The sequence below is a fragment of the Podarcis cretensis genome, assembly GCF_951804945.1.
Source record: "Podarcis cretensis genome assembly, chromosome: 9".
Lineage (NCBI taxonomy): Eukaryota > Metazoa > Chordata > Lepidosauria > Squamata > Lacertidae > Podarcis > Podarcis cretensis.
In genome coordinates, this window is record NC_137178.1 from 52,207,030 (window position 1) to 52,224,467 (window position 17,438).

Genomic DNA, 17,438 nt, shown 5'->3' on the forward strand with positions numbered 1-17,438 from the left:
CTTATGCCAGTCCGGCCTCTTTTCTGGTCCTCATTGGCTCTTCGTCGAACTCTAACACCGCCCGCGCTCCAATGGTTTCGTTCCTTGATGAGTCTTGGCGCTCATTGGCCATCTGGAGACGTCGCTCTCAGCTGGTTTCGCACCCCCACTCCCAACCTCCGGCTTGTTTGCTGGACTCCTCAGCCAGGCCTTGGACTGCTGCTGCTGCTGCTGCTGCTTGTGGACCCTTTCCCCTTCTTTCCTCCGTGCTTCGGTCGGGCCTTTCCCATGGACTGCGCCGGCCGCCTGTGGCGCTGAGGGGGAGCCGCTTCTTCCTCCCCGTGCAGCGGCGCAGGTGCGGGTGGAGCGGGGCCGCGCAGGGCGTGGTGGGCTGCGAGGGGAAGGGGACGCGGGAGGGTCAGGCGCTGTCAGCTGTCGGGAGCGCCATGACTGGCTCCGGGAGGGGCTGCGGAGGAAAAGCGCCGGCCAGCGGCCTCGGGCGAGCAGGGACACCGCCGAGAAGCTCGGGGAAAGTTCGGCGAAACCTTCTGGAAGCCGCTTGGTCATTCATGGCTAAGCCACAAATTTATTTCAGGCTGCGGAGTTTGCAAAGCTAAACCGGGTCCGGTATGGTTTCAGATTGGTTGGGAACCGCGTGTTGAGATTCCTGGGTTGGACTGGATGACCCTTGGAGTTTTTTCCAGCTCTACAATTCTTTGATTCCATATACTGCTATTAAGGTGGGGGAAGCTACGCCTCTTTCAATCCTAAGATTTCATTTACTATTGCATGTCGTATCAGCTTGCATTTGGGAAGAATTTAGTCAGAGGTATTTTTATTTTTTTTAGCAGAGGTTTTTCTTTCTCTTTGACTATTGGTGTCCCAGAATAACGATAAATGTATCTGAGTAACAGACCAGTTCATTGAAAATGTATACTTACTGTTTCAGATTTCCCTGCGAACCAACCTTAACGATGAGCCCTTCGCAATGGGACTTTCCTGTGGAACTATGCTGCCGTCCTATGGCCTTCGTTACACTCACGGGTTTGGATGTAGTGTATAATGCTGTTCATCGGGCAGTTTGGGACGCCTTTTGTGCAAACAGGAGAGCGGACAGAGTACCAATTTCTTTCAAAGTACTCCCTGGGGATCATGAATATCCTAAATGTAGGACAAAGGTATTGCTTTTTGTTTTATGTTTGGAAGTAAAGGATTATGTCTTGATTGTAAAATATATTTAATATGAATTACTTGCTATTTGCAGTGATTCTTGTAATTTTTTGTATAATCAGTTTTCCACTTGAAGGTTAATTGAATGCTGGAATCAGCTAAAGGGATACTTTTAAAAGGAAGCATATAATTGTAGCTTAAATCTAAAAACTGAGTTATTATAGAGGCTAGAAGCCTTATTCTGTATCTGACACAAACCAAAGCATGCTTTGCAACTCTACTTGAGACTATTTTAGGAATAAATTGACAGTTGTCACAGTGGAGGGATTTAGAAAGCGGAGTCACCCAAGAATCCATATTGAGACTTCTGTTTTTAACTTGTCCATTCATAGTCTGAGTTAGGGGTGAACAGTGAAACAAACAAAAAAATGTGAGACACCCCAAAACATTCTTTCCAGACAGGGTGAATGGGCAATAAAATGGTGAAAGCAATTTGCTGTAAGTGATGTACATTGAGGGAGGGAAAGTCCTGATTTCTTATATATGTTAGTTGGGTCTGACCTGACTAACCTGGAGCAAAGTCTTGGGGTTTTAGTGGATAGCTCTAAGAAGATGTTGTTTCATTGTGCAGTAGCTGTTAAAACGGGAATATCACGTTAGGAATCATTAGGAAACAGATTGGAAATTAACCCAATATTATAATACCATTGTACAAATCTTTATTGAGGCCACACTTGGAACACTATCTACAGTTCTGGTCCCCTCACCTCAAGAAGAAAATTGTAGAGTTGCAAAACAATATGGAAAAGTGCTACCAAAATGATCAAGGGGTTTGAGAAATTCCCCTGTGAGGAAAAGTTACAACAATTGTGCCTTTCTAAGTTAGGGGGGAAATGGGAATGATAGAGGTGTATAAGATTATGCATGGTGCAGAGAATGTGGATTGGGAGAATCTCCCTCCTTTATGATACTAGAATCCAGGACCTTGGAAGATTCAGAATGGGCAAACGAAAGTGCTTCGCTCAAATGCATAGAAATATGCTCCCCCAAGATGTGATGGGCACCAACTTTAAAGAGAGATTAGGCAAATTCTGGAGGATAGGACTATCATCAGCTTCTGGCCATAATGGCTATTCTCTGCCACCGAAGTCAGAATCTTTTAATAACAGGTGCTGGGAGGTGCAGGTGAGTAGAACACAGTTGTGTTCATGTCCTGTTTGCAAGGCTTCCCATAGGCATCTGGTTGGCCATTGTGAGAACCAGATGCTAGAGTAGATTGCGATTCTTGCTTTCTTACAGTGAAGCATGTTTACGTAGAAAGTCCTAAGTATAATGAAACTTTCCCACAAGTGTATTCTGCTCTAGGCAGTAAGGTTGGTGATTAGCGTAGAGAAGAGAAAGGTTTGATCCTTTATTGTACTTCTGGTAGCTGTGATTGAGAAGGACATGGGATAAAGCAGAATGTTTAAGTCCTGCCATAAAGATATCAGTCACCCAAACTTGTGTAAGAACAGAGAGAGCAGCTCACCTTGTTTGTCAATGCTTGCAGAGAACAACGTATGAATGGTACATTCCAAAAGGAATCTTGAAGACTGGCTGGATGAACAAACATCTGAACTTGGTGCCTGCACTTGTTGTGGTGTTTTATGAACTGGACTGGGATGAGCCACAGTGGAAGGAAAAACAGTCAGAGTGTGCTACTAGAGTTGAAATTGTCAGGTATAATTTCAAAAGATTTCTTAGGTATTAGCTTAGTAATGGCTTAATACAAACATATTTGGGGAAAAGTCATCATTCACAAGCTCCTTTCTTCCACTTTCAAGACAGATAAGCAGGGTGCAATTCTGAAGTCATTGGGGCTTCCTTCTGAATGTAGAATTGCACTGTAACTTACATATGTAAGGGTGCTTTTCCAACAGAAGTGTAACCATAGGCTGGATTTAACTTAATGAGTTCCACTAGTGCAGTGGTTCCCAAACTGAGCTCCGTGGAGCACTTGGTCTCCCCGAAGCATCTCCAAGTGCTTAGCAAATAAGTAAACACATGCCTTTGGCATAAAGGCAACAGTAGTACTCCATGACGAATTTCTCTCCTGAAAAGTGCTCTGCACCTGAAAAAGTTTGGTAACTAGTGGAAGCCAGTGCAAGGAGCTCTGCAAGGACAACAGGGTTTTCTCTTTCTCTTCCCCCTGCCTCCCCTCACTCAGTTGGTGAGATGAAAGGGGGCATCATTCTGACTGGCAAGCTGAAATTCTTGTGCTGACAGAATGATTGCTGTTGTACTATGCTGAATTCATCCCCATGTTTGAAATGATACTTTTTAAAAAAGCACACATACCATCTTAGTTTACTTAGTTTACACCTTTGGGAAATCTAACATAAGTGGAAAGAGAGAAAGCCTGCTGCTGAGCTCCACTGCTTCTTTAAAACAAAAACAGAAAGCCTCCTTTTAGTTAAGATTGTACTAACTGTTTGGTTTGACTTCACCCCCAGAGGCACACTTCATTGTCTCTTGAGACAAGCAACATTTATTACTCAACGTATTTTGCAGTATATATGGTCTAAAGGCTTGCAGGCTTACCATCCTCAGTTTGATGTTATTTATTGTTCTTACAGGCAGAGTTTGCAGGGAAGAAACACAAAAGTTGCTGTGGTTTTGATTCAGAAGAAAACACCGTTACCTCCAGGTGAAGTACAATTGAAAGCTAAAATGATCAGATATGAAATAAATGAACACAGTAATCTGAAGTTGTGAAATACCCCTGTTTTTCAATAGAAGGCAGAATAGAAGACCATAAAGAAAGTGTGTGTGGGGGGGAGGATTTTGTATTACTGTAGGTTGAATGTTTTTCAGTAGCAGTTATTTTATTTATTTATAAACATTTTCATATACCATTGTATCATAGAAATATATCACAGCGGTTTACAACAATATCAGAACACACAATAAAATAAAAACAAGTTAAAAGCAAAAGAATTAAAAGTATACAGTATATCTGTCTTAACCCTTGGCTGGAGACAGATGACAGAGTTGAGACTGGTTTGATAGCCTTTTATGGGGTGTATAGTCATATCCCACTTTTCTCTCTGGTAACCAGCTTTTCTAGGTTCCTTTTTATTTGTGTTAAAAGCCTTTCACGCTGTCTTTATGGTGCAGGTTAACGTTCTTTTAGGAATCTAGTGCACCACGGGTTCGGATATATTGTAATCAGCTGCAACAGCAGTGTTGTTCCTGTAGGTCTCACGGTCTTTGTCTTTTCTTCCAGCTCAGAAAAAAATTAACTTCACATTTGGTTCAAAGGGGAACAATTCACCTTATATGTTGTAGTGCACAATGAACTCATTTGCATGTCATGTAAACTATGGTTAATAGTGTACCGTGAATGTGACAATCTGTCGCCCTTTGACAGATTTTCAGAAAGTAGATGGTTCAGCATTTTTAAAATTTTATTTTAGGAGAAGACGTTATTGCTTCTGAAAGGGCAGCGGCTTTATGCAATGCTTGTGACCTCTCTGGAAAGTCACTGTTCGTTTTGCCACATACTGATCACCTTGTAGGTTATATTATAAGGTAAGTAAATTATGTGAGAGGCAGGCTTTTCTTTAGTTTTTTTTTTTTTACCACGGCCAAAATCATCCTCGTGCTTGCTTGAGAGTCACATTACACTCAGTGGAACTGGCTTCTGAGCTGTGGTGACTGGTACCTTTTGAGACTGGTAGGGAAGAAGGCAGGGAACCCAACAGTAGATGGAGCCAGAGGCAATGAAACGCAGAGCAAATGCTTTTTAGTTTTGTCTGCATCCTCCCTGCTGAGTTCTGCAAGCGCAACACTGAGACTAAGGAGGAAGAAACTGTCAAGCAATGCTACCCTGTGGACTGGTTGCAGTTGAAAAGACAGGCAAGTGAGGCTGGCTGAGGGCAGACTCAGTTTGGTGAGGTAGTGCCCAGTTTGCCCTAAGAGAACAGCCTCTGCTGCTTCTGAGCAATTATAAGGTCAGGCTGTACATATGGCTAGTTTTTAGAAAATAAGCATTTTTAAAACCTCCACAGTTTAACACATTTTCTTTCATGTGTATTAAATCTCCACCAAGTGTGTTTACATCGACATTTGTATGGAACTCTTGAATACACCCATTAACTACATGTTACGTATTTCTGTTGAAACGTAATGAATCCACCACCATTTTATTTCTGGAAAAGCTGTGTGCTCCTTTTCCATGCTGCTGATAGTAAGCTTATGTATAATTTATTATTTATACCCCGCCCATCTGGTTTTATGGGAGAGAAATTAGGGTGAACGTGTTTGAAGCAAGGCAGCTAGCTATTGATACAGTGAAGTATTAAGACTCTTACTTCATTTTTAAGCAGTTGACCTTTTCTTTCATAGGTTAGAGAATGCCTTCTATGAACATGCACAGACATACTACTATACAGAAATCCGCAGGGTGAAATCTCATAAAGAATACCTGAACAAAACAACACATCAGGTATAACTAGCAACTTTATTAAACTAGTTGGGCTACCAGTGCTGAAAAATTTAGAAGCACCATTGCTGCAAATCCTGTTTTTATTGGTAGTTTTAAGAATATTTTGTTTATGAATATTTTATTTATAAACTTACTTATAAATAAGTTTATTTTAGAATAGACTTATACTTGCCAAGTCACTGTTGTATTGCTTTGTGCTATTGTCATTCCTGTTAGACATTTGGACAATATTGCCATTACAGCCTGTCACTTTGAGAACCTGTCTTTCACGCTGTAGGCATGGAAAAGTAGAAGGTGGTGTTTGTTTGTGTGTGTGTGTGTGTGTGTGTGTGAGAGAGAGAGAGAGAGAGAGAGAGAGAGAAATATTGTTATTTATTTTTTTATTACTCTTCTATGGTATATGCAGTGGCATGTACCATAATGTTACAACCATATATTCTATAAGAATACAGACCATTTCTAAAATCATACCAGAATGCAAAACAAATCAAAATGCATCTTTAGCAGTAGCAAGAATAAAGCAAGTTATATGTTAAAACCACAATTAATAACACTAGGTGTTAACACATTTAAAAGCAAGCCAAATCAGTAGCCTTAATTTATGATGGAATAAATTGATTTGGTATTCTTTGAGTTTGGTATTAATCTGCATTAGTGTTGCCTAAAGTATCATGTTGATGGCTTTAAAACTAGTACCACCTTTTAAAAATATTGTACATTGGTTGTGTTGCAGCTTCTGTTTGTTAGACACCAGTTCAAAATAGGATTCTTCAGTGAATTGAAGCAAGACACACAGAATGCTCTAAAGTAAGTACTTGTATGCAGAGACTGGAATCATGGGACGCTCCCACCTCCCCCAGTCTAGAAAGAGAGGCATATCTTCCATTTGTGGGTGGGATGGGAGACAAAAGAGTGGAGAGCACCTTTTTACTGCTATTCTTAAAACGATTTATTGCCATTCTCCATGAGTAAATATGCACTGCAGCATTTTATGAAGAATATTTAATATATTTCCTCTGAAGTAACTTTACTCAAGAGGAGAGGCAACAGTAAACCCCTTTAATTCCAAAAGGACTCTGGGCCTCGCTGTTGTAGTCCAAAGAAAAGAAAAGCAATACATTTGGGGCTCACTAATTTATTTATTCTACAACAAGTGAACAACTTCTAACTTTAAAATTTCTTACTTAGAAATTACAGAACTGCATATAATCTTGTACATGAACTGAGAGCTCATGAAACAAACATATTGGAAATCAAGACTATGGCAGGATTTATAAACTACAAGGTAATGACTGTTGATTTAACTTGGCCCTTAGGACATTTTGTAGCAGAAGTTCCTATTCTGGGTGATTTAAGGAGAAGGAACACTTCTTAGTTGAATATCCTGAATGGATGTGAGGAGGCAGTATAGGCAGAATGAGTAAGGTAAAGCTATGTTCCTACAGACCTTAATGAGCTTTCTTCATGCTCTTTGTATAAAATATAGAGGCATAGTGTAATTGGTCCTCAACATAGTCATAAAAAGTTATATCTAGTAAATGGACAGAGGGCGGGTATGTTGGGTCATGAAGGATGGCATTGAAATTGCAGAGGGTACAGTTTGTGCAATGATGAATAAGTAACAAGACCAGAAATCATAATCCTTTCTTAAATTATTGCCTATGGTTTTGTGTTATCCTGGAGGCTAGAAACGCTAAAAATAGTGAAATCTTGTGTTTATTTATTTGATTTTATTATATTGAATTCTTCTATATACTGAATCACATGAAGTATATGGATTAAAACATCTTTCTACTTTTAACTTTTAAGTTCCATCCCCCCCCCCATTCAACTTATTCTTCTTTCAGATTCAAGTAAGTGAAAAGTTTTGTTAGAAATTATTCATCCCAAGTTTTCATGTTAACATGGGAAAGCACCCGTGAGAACAGCATTCTCCTATAAATGCAGATAGGTTTCTCCTCATCAAATCTTTCTGAGGGGGAGTCTGTTGCCCATTGCTGTCCTTGACATCTTTGCGATGATTTGAGGTTACTTCCTGTGAATAACTGGAATTTGTGCTTCTATTACATTTTGACTTTTCATTTTGACTGTCTGTAGGAAAAAATGAAGTAGTCTGAAAGGGCAGAGAGGAACATAGTTAATATAAAACTAATGTGTATTGTACTGTTACTGTTCACCTACAACAACTGTATTCTGTTGTGGTTGTCAATCTGGTATACCATTGAAAAATATTTTAAGTGTTCTAATTTCAAATCTTTTCAGATTTGTCGCCTTTGTTTTCAACATAATACACCGCTGGATGCAATTGCACAGTTCAGAAAACACATAGATTTGTGCAAGAAAAAAATTGGGAGTGCTGAATTGGCTTTTGAGCATGCTGCCTGGATGTCAAAACAGTATGTTTTTACTTAGTAATTTTACTACTGTGATTAGTGAATTGGTGAGCTTATTCAAGCTGCACGGTGTTGCTTTTGGTTTGCAAGTTATTACATAAACCTTATGACATTCCACATCAGTTATAGCTGTAGCTCTGGGAGGAAGGTTGCCATTATACCCATTCTACAAATGAAGAACCTGAGGCTTAAATGACTTGCCTCAGGCTACTGGGGTGTGAACCAAAGTGACTGTTGCAAGCCTCAAATTATTTTGTGCTCGTTACCTAGATTTCAGTGTTTTTCTGTTCCAGACATGTTTCAGAGAAGAAATGGGGAACATGTTCAGGGATACACTAGAAATAAATATATAGTGAGCTAATATATAGTGAGCCAGAGAATGTCCACCAACTTGCATATTTTGTTAACATGTAACCATCTGTATGCACCTATTGTACATGAGTAAGCATTGCAGATGATAATCACTTGCATAATTCTGATTTTATTTTTTGGCCCAGTGGGATCATTAGAAAGTTTGAAACAAATATAGAAATCATGACAGTTGAGACAGGTAGTGATATATTTGGTGGGTTCCTTTATTTTAAAATTATTTTGGTTTGAGGCAAAGGATGCCCTGAGTTTTCAGACTTTCTATTTCTCATGGCTATATAGGAAAGTTTTGGATTCTTTCCTTAAATTAAGATTCTTGGGGTCCTGGAAAGAGGTCAGGATTTTGTGTGGCCCATGAGTTAGTTGCCTGTTGCTACTCTGCTTAATCCTTCTGAAAAATCTGAAGTGTCTGGTTCTGCAGATGTGTGTGTGATTTCCCCCCCCCCCTTTTTGTTTTAAACAGATTCCAAGCTTTTGGAGATTTGTTCGATGAAGCTATTAAACTAGGACTGACAGCTATTCAAACTCAGAATCCTGGTTTCTATTACCAGCAGGCAGCATACTATGCACAAGAACGGAAGCAATTGGCCAATAGTCTCTGTAATCATGAGGTGAGTCATAGGCTGCCTTACATTTGTTTACGCTCCTTTGTGAGACCATATTCTTACAAGGTTTTCTGCAAGAAGTGACTATAGCTTTTAGGGTTCTTTTTTAAATACTGACTTCTAGATAGCTGTGCTGACTCATTTGTGTGAATGGTGTTACCATGCACTGATCAGTAGTGTGCAAAAAGCTGATTCCTGTTCATTCCTGTGTGTGATTCCAGTGCAGCAAAGAATCCACATGGGCTGCTATAAAACCATACCTGTGGCACATAGGTTATAAAAATTAACCAAAAGTAAGGCTGAAAACAGAACTTATTTTGATTTCTCAGTGAATTTCAGGTAAAGGTAACATGAATAATAAGATTTTTGGGTTAGCAAGTTGGTATTTTTAAACTAATGAGTCCACACTCAGAGTCATAAACTTGTAGAATTGGATCACCAGGATCATCTAGTCCAACCCCCTGTAATTCAGGAATCTTTTGCCCAACGTGGGGCTCAAGAGTATTATGGTCTACTGACTGAGGTATCTCAGATCCTGTAATCTCTTCTGTAAGCTTACTTTTATAAACCCATAACTTTTGATCAAGAGATTTATATATTTACTTATAGACATATATACACATATACACACAGAGATTTTAAAAAACTTGGTTTGTGTATGGCAAATGCATGTGTTGTATAATGTAAATAATGCACACCTTTTAGAATCCTAGTGTATGTCGGCACTCTTACTCAGTTATAGGTTTCTAGGCAACTTTATTTGGGCACAGACTCTAATGATAGGTCATGCTACATTAGTATACTAGAATGCCCATAAAAGTGTTCATTTAAAAGTATGTGGGGAAAAATAAGAAAAAAGAACTTTAAATAGCAGTTTTGTAGTCTTCAAACATAATCCAGAACACCGGGGGTGTTCAGGTCTTCCTCTATTAGTTAGATCATGCAAAACATAAACATTTTTACTCTAATAGTTAGCTCTACAGAAGCCATAGTTAAGTGCACAGTCCTGCGTCCAAATATATTTTCATGAATTTCATTGAATTCAAGAGTCTTAAGCAGGTATACGTAGGTTCAGTGTAATGCCTTTATGTACCAACAAGCATTTTTCTGTTTCCATCCTCTGTGCCAATACAGGTTTGGGTGTGGTTTTGCTTCTTCTATAAACACATACATTTTGGAAGTCTTCCCCTCCCCACCCCCAGCATTCAGTTGTGTGTTTTATTATCACACTGTGTCATAACCTTTAACAATATAGTTAAGGCTCTCTTTGCTTAATTTGCAGTCTTCCGTAATATATCCCAATCCAGATCCACTGGAAATTCAAACTGGAATGCTTGACTTCTACGGACAAAGACCATGGAGGCAGGGAATACTAAGTAAATATCTTTTTCAGTTTCTTGCCTACAGAACATAAACAAAAAGCAATCTTAGTTAACAAACATTTATCCTAATGTGTGTATATTTCAAATTGTGTTCCTGAGAGCCTTATATATCCTGCCAAGCATATTGGGGAAACTTCTGTGACAGGAGTAAGGAACCTCTTACTCCCCAGGTGATGTTGGTTCATTCACCATTCTGGCTGCTACTGCTGGAAATCATACTCCAACCACATCTGGAGGGTTTTCTACCTCTGCACTATGAGAAGACTGGTAATGCTAGCTGAGCTCCTCTGACTGACAGCTTCCCTGCTGCTACTGATCTTATCCTTCAGTGCCCAGGTGTGTACTTGCAGCTCATCCAGGGCAGTGATAAAGCCCAACAGACTTAACCTATGTCTCAAGTGAATCAAGTATGGCCTAAGACATATCGTATATACTGCAATACATGACAGCCATGCTGAAGTTCATCAAGAGGCATATCAGTTCAGGAATGGTTCCGCAGAGTAGTAATGTGTTCTGTGGAAGCTTGTACCGTAATAAATTGGTAAATCTTTAAAGTGGCACAAGACTAGAGGAAACAGATGGGCTTATATATTTCTGTTCATGTGGAGATCTACTACCTCTGTTGAAATGAATGAGGCAGCCTATGCTTGGAAAAGCAACTTCTGTTTGTTAGAGCGCATACAGAGATTTGGAACGGGATGACAGTGAACTAAGCCTGTGGTTTTAAACATTCCATTCAAAGGCTTAGAATGAGTTTACCAGATAAATGCAAACCCTCTCATTGTGTGATATAAGGCTTGTGTCATTATTAGTAGCCTCTATAATAGCAAAAATTAAATAAGTGTTGCTTTTCTGGAATCAGTCCTTTTATGGGCTGTTGCCAAGAAACCACAGATTGTGAGGTTTTGGCTTTGTTGCTAAGAGCAGTAATTTTCCTAGTAGGCTGACTTAGACCATAGCACTTAAAGGTGCTTTAGTTTTTAGTATGTTTAATTATTTCAGCCTATCTTTTAAAACAGTCTACTTAAAAGAACAAAGAATACACCTGAGTTCTAAAACATTCCTTCTCCTAAGATACAGAGCAGTGTTTAGAATCTGAACATTCTTGAACTGGAACTAGGCTTGTAACAAAAGAATGTACACTAGTTCATTAAGATGGATTTTTCATTGTCATATGCAGGCTTTGATCTCAATGATCCCGAAAAGGAGAAAGTGGGAATTTTGGCGCTGCAACTGAAAGAGAGAAAGGTTCTTCACTCTGTAAGTCACATTTCAATAGTATTTATAGTTTGTCATTGTAAGGGCAAATATAACTTTAACAATACTTTTTATTAGGAGCTAATAATCACCTTGCTGAGTAATGCAGTTGCCCAATTCAAGAAGTACAAATGTCCAAGAATGAAAAGTCACTTGAGTAAGTATAATATTCCTAACTAATGTTTACTAAAACACATTTTACAGTTTTTAATACTGTAAATAATATAATGTTCTTTTCAGTGGTTCAGATGGGTGAAGAGTATTACGATACTAAAGATTACACCAAAGCTTTGAAGTAAGTATGATTTTTATAAATGCCACTGCATGATTTTAGGTATTTATTTTTTAATTTTTGTTTAGTAATTTAAGTGAAAATTGGAAAACTTTTTTCAGCAGTGTATAGAAGAGGGTTGTGAATAGGTCGATTTGAAAGTTATTGAATCTATCATAAATTGTAACAGAACAGGTAATCCTGGCATAGCTTCAGTGAGTTCAGATATTGCAGGTGGTATGCAACTAGACAGTTCCACTAGCACAAGGACTTTTGGCTGTGCAGCAGAACTTTCTCTTTCCTCTGTGTGCCTCTTAAATATATTTGAGGGGTTTCTCAAACCATCTGCAGATTTAGGGGGCATGTGGGGAGAGGAGAGGGAGGGAAAGTTCCTTTGTACAGTCAAAAGTCCTTCTGCTAATAAACTGTTTAGCTGGATGCCACCCTGTGGCTATAATTCAATATGTACAAATGTAATAGCTGATAAATTCTGTATTTTTTATAACTGTTTCTAGAGGAAATAACTTGGAAATATGAAGATATAGGGCAAATACTCTGTTTCTAAAAATGCATTAACATAATGACAGTACTAACCATATTTGCTATTTTCATAGTGGTTTTCCCTAGGACACGTGTTTTTATTGCCTTAACTCAGTAGAGTGCTACTGAGTTGCAAATATTTTGTGACTGATATTTCAGTAACAATATTTGTCAAGTAAATTATTGAATTTCTTTTTGAGTATAGCATTTAATTCTTGTTAAAGGTGAAATCCTAGGGTGGGTATGCTGTGGAAGGTTTTAGAATTCAGCAACAGCCCTCTTGTACCAGCATCTCTTGAGATACATCAGCTGGAAGTCAGAAATATATCAGTAGAATGGCCTACTGATGTATCATACCTAACTGCCAGAAAACACTGTCAGAGCAGGAAGAAAAATGGAGCATTGCTAGGGGAGAAATAGACTGATGCCATAGTCTGCACCCTCTCAGATACTGCTCCTAGACATTGCACTGCCATGATGGGTTTATTTCCCCTATGCAGGGCTCACGTGTTTTTTACATACTCCCCTGTGGTTAGTGTGTGCCAGCAGTTTTTCCATGAGCACTGGAGGAGTAACCAGTGGGATTTCTTCATTCTGTATTCAGCTTAATATTTCAGTTCAGCTATTAGAACAAACCTCCAAGTTACTTTTGTGGCATGTAAAATTAACCTTATGTACTACTTTAGCTTTGTTTGCCAAGCGGAAGTCAAAGATGTGAAATCGGATCCCAGTTGTCATAGGGAACTGAAAATGTTCAGATTAATTTTCCCCCTAGGAAACTCACATCACAAAGCTTATTTGATCAGGTGCATCTTCTATTTAACTTCTGTGATTTTTTTATATGAACTGTCAGATTCATTTGCTTAGTTAAATTCTCTTTTAACCCTTTTCCAGGCTACTAGATTATGTTTTATGTGACTATCGTAGTGAAGGATGGTGGACTCTTCTTACTTCTATACTGACCACAGCTCTTAAATGTTCCTATCTCATGGCGCAAATAAAAGATTACCTTACATACTCATTAGAGCTGCTGGGAAGGGGTAAGGAAGTGCACTTCATTTCTGTCTTCTTCTTTTTAACTATTTTGATTTGAATGTTTATTAGCACAAACCTGGGCAGATGAAAGGCATTTGTGGTGTATGGAACAGCCCTGCCTAAAAGGGTTATTGTATCTTTAAGAGAACCCTCCTTTGTGGTTTTGCTTCAAATGTGGTTAGACAATCTAGGGCCAAGGAGTTCTATGTTCAAATCCCAACTACATTAAGAATTTCCCTGAGTTACCTTGGACTGTTCAGTAACTCTCAGCCTAACATATGTGTATGTGGAAGGTGGGCACACATCTTGCTCTGAGATCTTTGTAGGATTGGGATAGAAATGCAACAAATATGCTGAACCTTCTTTGGAGCTGGTTGCAAGAACTAGACCTTGATTTTGAGTATGAAGATAGCTGGGGAATGTTAAAGCATTTGCAGGTATTACAGGCAGTAACTCTTCATTATAAATTGAAGGTGGGGTATAAATATTATTATTATTATTATTATTATTCCTTTTTTCCTAATTTGTTTTTGTATTTTCCATCAGCGTCTACTTTGAAAGAAGATCAAAAATCTCGGATAGAAAAGAATCTGATCAAAGTTCTCATGGTCAGTAGGTAGAATCCAACTCCTCTGAGACAATCTCCAAAAATGTAAAATGTTTTTCATATAGAACTGATATTCTTGTTTTGGATTCAGAATGAGACTCCAGATCCAGAACCTGAATGTGATACTGCTTCTGTGAAAGCTGCCCAGAAGTTGTGGACTGACCGCGTTTCTCTGGCAGGAAGTAATATCTTTACAATAGAAGTGCAAGACTTTATTCCATTTGGTATGTATCAAAGCTATTGAAAATAAAAAAGTCACGTTTTGTGCACCTGTTGGGAAAATGAAAGTGCACACTTCAATTCTGTAAACATCCATATTTCATTTCTGAAAGTTTTATTTTTTATAGTTTACAGATTTTACTAGATTTGGAAGTAGGGACTCAATACAGTGCATTGATATATTTATGCAGAAATCTTCACTAAAAAGTTTAGCATATACACTTTAGATCTCGGGTAAAAATTTCAACTGCAAAATGTTTGTGTGGTATGTCACGTTCATTCCAGTTGCCACAGGGAACGGCATCAAATCATTTTTTAAAAACTCACAGATGCATAGCACACACAAAAAACTTGCACCTTGTCAAAACTTTTGCAGGCTTCATCTCATCAGAATGATTACTATTCATGTAAATTTAATCCAGTGCTGCCAAAAAGAAACTTAAGTTAAATACATTTTCCTATTGTAGTCAAGGGAAAATCTATCCAATGCTTTGGGAAACATGGTGGTGTGAACCTCCACTTTGAATTCATGGTGAAACATGATGTTGGGCTGAGCTGAAGCATATTCTATTTTTTCTGTGCACACCCTAATATATAATAGATATATTATGATACATCTTGTACATATTGAAGATAAGTGAATGCAATAGAAAATCAGAAGCTGCTCTGCCTACTGCATATCTGCCTGGATTGCAGCTAGAGAATCTCACTTCAAGTGTTGCATGTCTTTAGCTAGGGAAAGAAAGAGAAGAAGACCCCACTTAACTGAACTACCATTGGTCTTCTGTGAAATATGACAGTCATACTTAATACTGTGTTTCTTGTCTTTTTTTTTTTTTTTTTTGCTCCAAACTCTAGTGCAGTGCAAAGCCAAGTTTCTTGCTCCAAGTTTTCATGTTGATACACCAGTTCAGTTTGACATATGCTTGAAAGCTGATTGTCCACATCCTATCCGGTTTTCTAAGCTGTGTGTTAGCTTCAATAATCAGGTAATTTAAAAAAAAACAACAAACCTTGCATTGCTTTTGAGGAAGGTTAATACCTTCTTGATGGGCAGTGGATAAGATTTGCCTTCTGCTAACCATTTTAGTACTACAAAATATCAGTACTTCCTTTTTCACTTATTTTTTTTCTTTTTTAGAATCTGCAAATTTATTTCTGTATAGGTAGTGATCCTTGTAAGTACAGACCTGATTTAATGGTGGTTCCAACAATATCAGGAGGGCACCGTGTTGGCTATCCCAAGTAACCAGTTAAACTACCTGCAGTGCAGTCCTGTTTGTCTGTACTTGGAAGCAAGCCCCATTGAGTTCACTGGGATTTACCCTCTAGTACAGTGGTACCTCGGGTCAAGTACTTAATTCATTCCGGAGGGACTTTCTTACCTGAAACTGTTCTTAACCTGAAGCACCACTTTAGCTAATGGGGCCTCCTGCTGCCGCCGTGCCGCCGGAGCACGATTTCTGTTCTCATCCCGAAGCAAAGTTCTTAACCCGAGGTACTATTTCTGGGTTAGCAGAATCTGTAACCTGAAGCGTCTGTAACCTGAAGCATATGTAACCCGAGGTACCACTGTACCTAGGATTGCTGTATAAATTACAAATCTTTCCTTGAACTTTTCTCATCTTAAATAGCTTCAAAATGCAATTGATAGTTCTTTTTCAACATACAGTCGTACCTTGGTTTTTGAACAGCTTAGTTCTCGAACATTTTGGCTCCTGAATGCTGCAAACCCGAAAGTGAGTGTTCCAGTTAGCGAACTATTTTCAGAAGCCGAACGTCCAATGCAGCTTCCACGGCTTCCGATTGGCTGCAGGAGCTTCCTGCAGCCAATGAGAAGCTGTGCTTTGGTTTTCAAACATTTTGGAAGTCGAACATACTTCCAGAACAGATTCCGTTCGACTTCCAAGGTACGACTGTATACATCTGTGAGTATTTTCTGTTGCTGCTTTGACATAAAGTGCATAGTATGTGTAACTTTTATTTAGCTCTAAAAGGGTTGGGGGGCAAAACAGTAATCCCAGCAAATGAGATTTGGTACATTATTCTACTCTTGTAGTGGTGCTGTTTTTGAAAACCTGCCCACTATTTTTTTTTTAATTTTTTTGGCTATAGGAATACAACCAATATTGTGTGGTGGAAGAAGCCTATGAAAAAAGTGACATGGAACCACCCAGCCAGGGGACATTGTGTCTTATCCCTGGTAAGACAAAGAAGTTCACTTTCAAATTTGTGGCAAAAACTGAGGATGTGGGAAAGAAGATTGAGGTAAGCCCTTAACTGATATTCAAAACAATACATTAAAAAGCTCAGTGACAGGTTGATTATAATTCAGTAGTTTGTTAACACCAGCAGACTAATCCAAGGGAGTACTGTTTTAACAAACAGGAGATAGAATTCGATGCCCAAGGCCTTTGCACTAGTAGGACATTTTGAGCTGTGCTGCAGCACTGCACCAGATGGGGTTCTGCAGGGCATTGCATTATTCAGAAGGCCAAAATTGCAGCATTAGTAGAAAGGGGACATGGCAGAGTTGAAGTATTTTCTAGAAAACCTAGGAATCCTAAGATCACAATCCTGTGCACATATAGATTGTAGTGGGACAAGTCTTTTTGAATTGACTTCTGAACAAAGTTTCTAGTAAAGGTGGCATATATTGAAAATAGAGCCACACATAATAGGAAAATTCTGATGCCGGAGATTTTTATGTCCAAAGGGGCAGGCTGATTTACGCACAGACAGTTCAGAATATTGATTTGCCCCAGCATAATTTCATAGAAAAGGAGGTGGCACCGGTAATGTGAATTTTATATTAGTATGGTTCTGGGTGAATGTTGTATGTGTCATGGCATATGTTACATGGACTGGAGTGGAAAAGTCCCAGTGGTATTTGTCTCTCTTCCAGATCACATCAGTGGATTTGATTCTGGGTGGTGAGAACGGCCGGTGTTTGATTTTGAACTGGCATGGAGGAGGGGGAGATGCTGCTTCTTCTCAAGAAGCATTGCTTGCAGCTCGTTCCTTCAAAAGGCGACCTAAACTTCCAGATAATGAGGTTCATTGGGATAGCCTTGCAGTTCAGACGAGCACCATGTAAGTGGGAATCGGCATGTGCAATGGCAAAT

At 38.9% G+C, this 17,438-nt stretch overlaps 1 protein-coding gene and 1 long non-coding RNA gene across 6 annotated transcripts in view; one reads left to right on the forward strand and one right to left on the reverse strand.

The window, feature by feature from the left end:
* The first annotated feature begins 279 nt into the window (after positions 1-279).
* The window catches only part of TRAPPC11 (trafficking protein particle complex subunit 11), an 80,560-nt gene continuing 63,401 nt past the window's right edge, over positions 280-17,438 (forward strand). For all 5 annotated transcript variants that reach the window (XR_013842206.1, XM_079989899.1, XM_079989897.1 and 2 more), the window contains exons 1-20: positions 280-334; positions 929-1,157; positions 2,699-2,868; positions 3,765-3,835; positions 4,605-4,719; positions 5,536-5,635; positions 6,369-6,442; positions 6,824-6,920; positions 7,898-8,031; positions 8,861-9,008; positions 10,285-10,378; positions 11,565-11,644; positions 11,720-11,798; positions 11,882-11,936; positions 13,347-13,492; positions 14,034-14,095; positions 14,186-14,318; positions 15,172-15,302; positions 16,429-16,581; positions 17,219-17,406. Coding sequence is in view for 4 of the 5 variants with exons in the window: in XM_079989899.1 (XP_079846025.1) it covers positions 954-1,157; positions 2,699-2,868; positions 3,765-3,835; positions 4,605-4,719; positions 5,536-5,635; positions 6,369-6,442; positions 6,824-6,920; positions 7,898-8,031; positions 8,861-9,008; positions 10,285-10,378; positions 11,565-11,644; positions 11,720-11,798; positions 11,882-11,936; positions 13,347-13,492; positions 14,034-14,095; positions 14,186-14,318; positions 15,172-15,302; positions 16,429-16,581; positions 17,219-17,406 (2,234 nt within the window). In the remaining variant the exon portion in view is untranslated. The remainder of the gene's footprint in view (positions 335-928; positions 1,158-2,698; positions 2,869-3,764; positions 3,836-4,604; positions 4,720-5,535; positions 5,636-6,368; positions 6,443-6,823; positions 6,921-7,897; positions 8,032-8,860; positions 9,009-10,284; positions 10,379-11,564; positions 11,645-11,719; positions 11,799-11,881; positions 11,937-13,346; positions 13,493-14,033; positions 14,096-14,185; positions 14,319-15,171; positions 15,303-16,428; positions 16,582-17,218; positions 17,407-17,438) is intronic.
* On the reverse strand, positions 10,373-11,558 carry LOC307223721. The gene is made up of 2 exons (XR_013842218.1): positions 11,002-11,558; positions 10,373-10,403 (listed from the first exon to the last, which is right to left on the reverse strand). It is a non-coding gene; the product is annotated as an uncharacterized lncRNA (long non-coding RNA).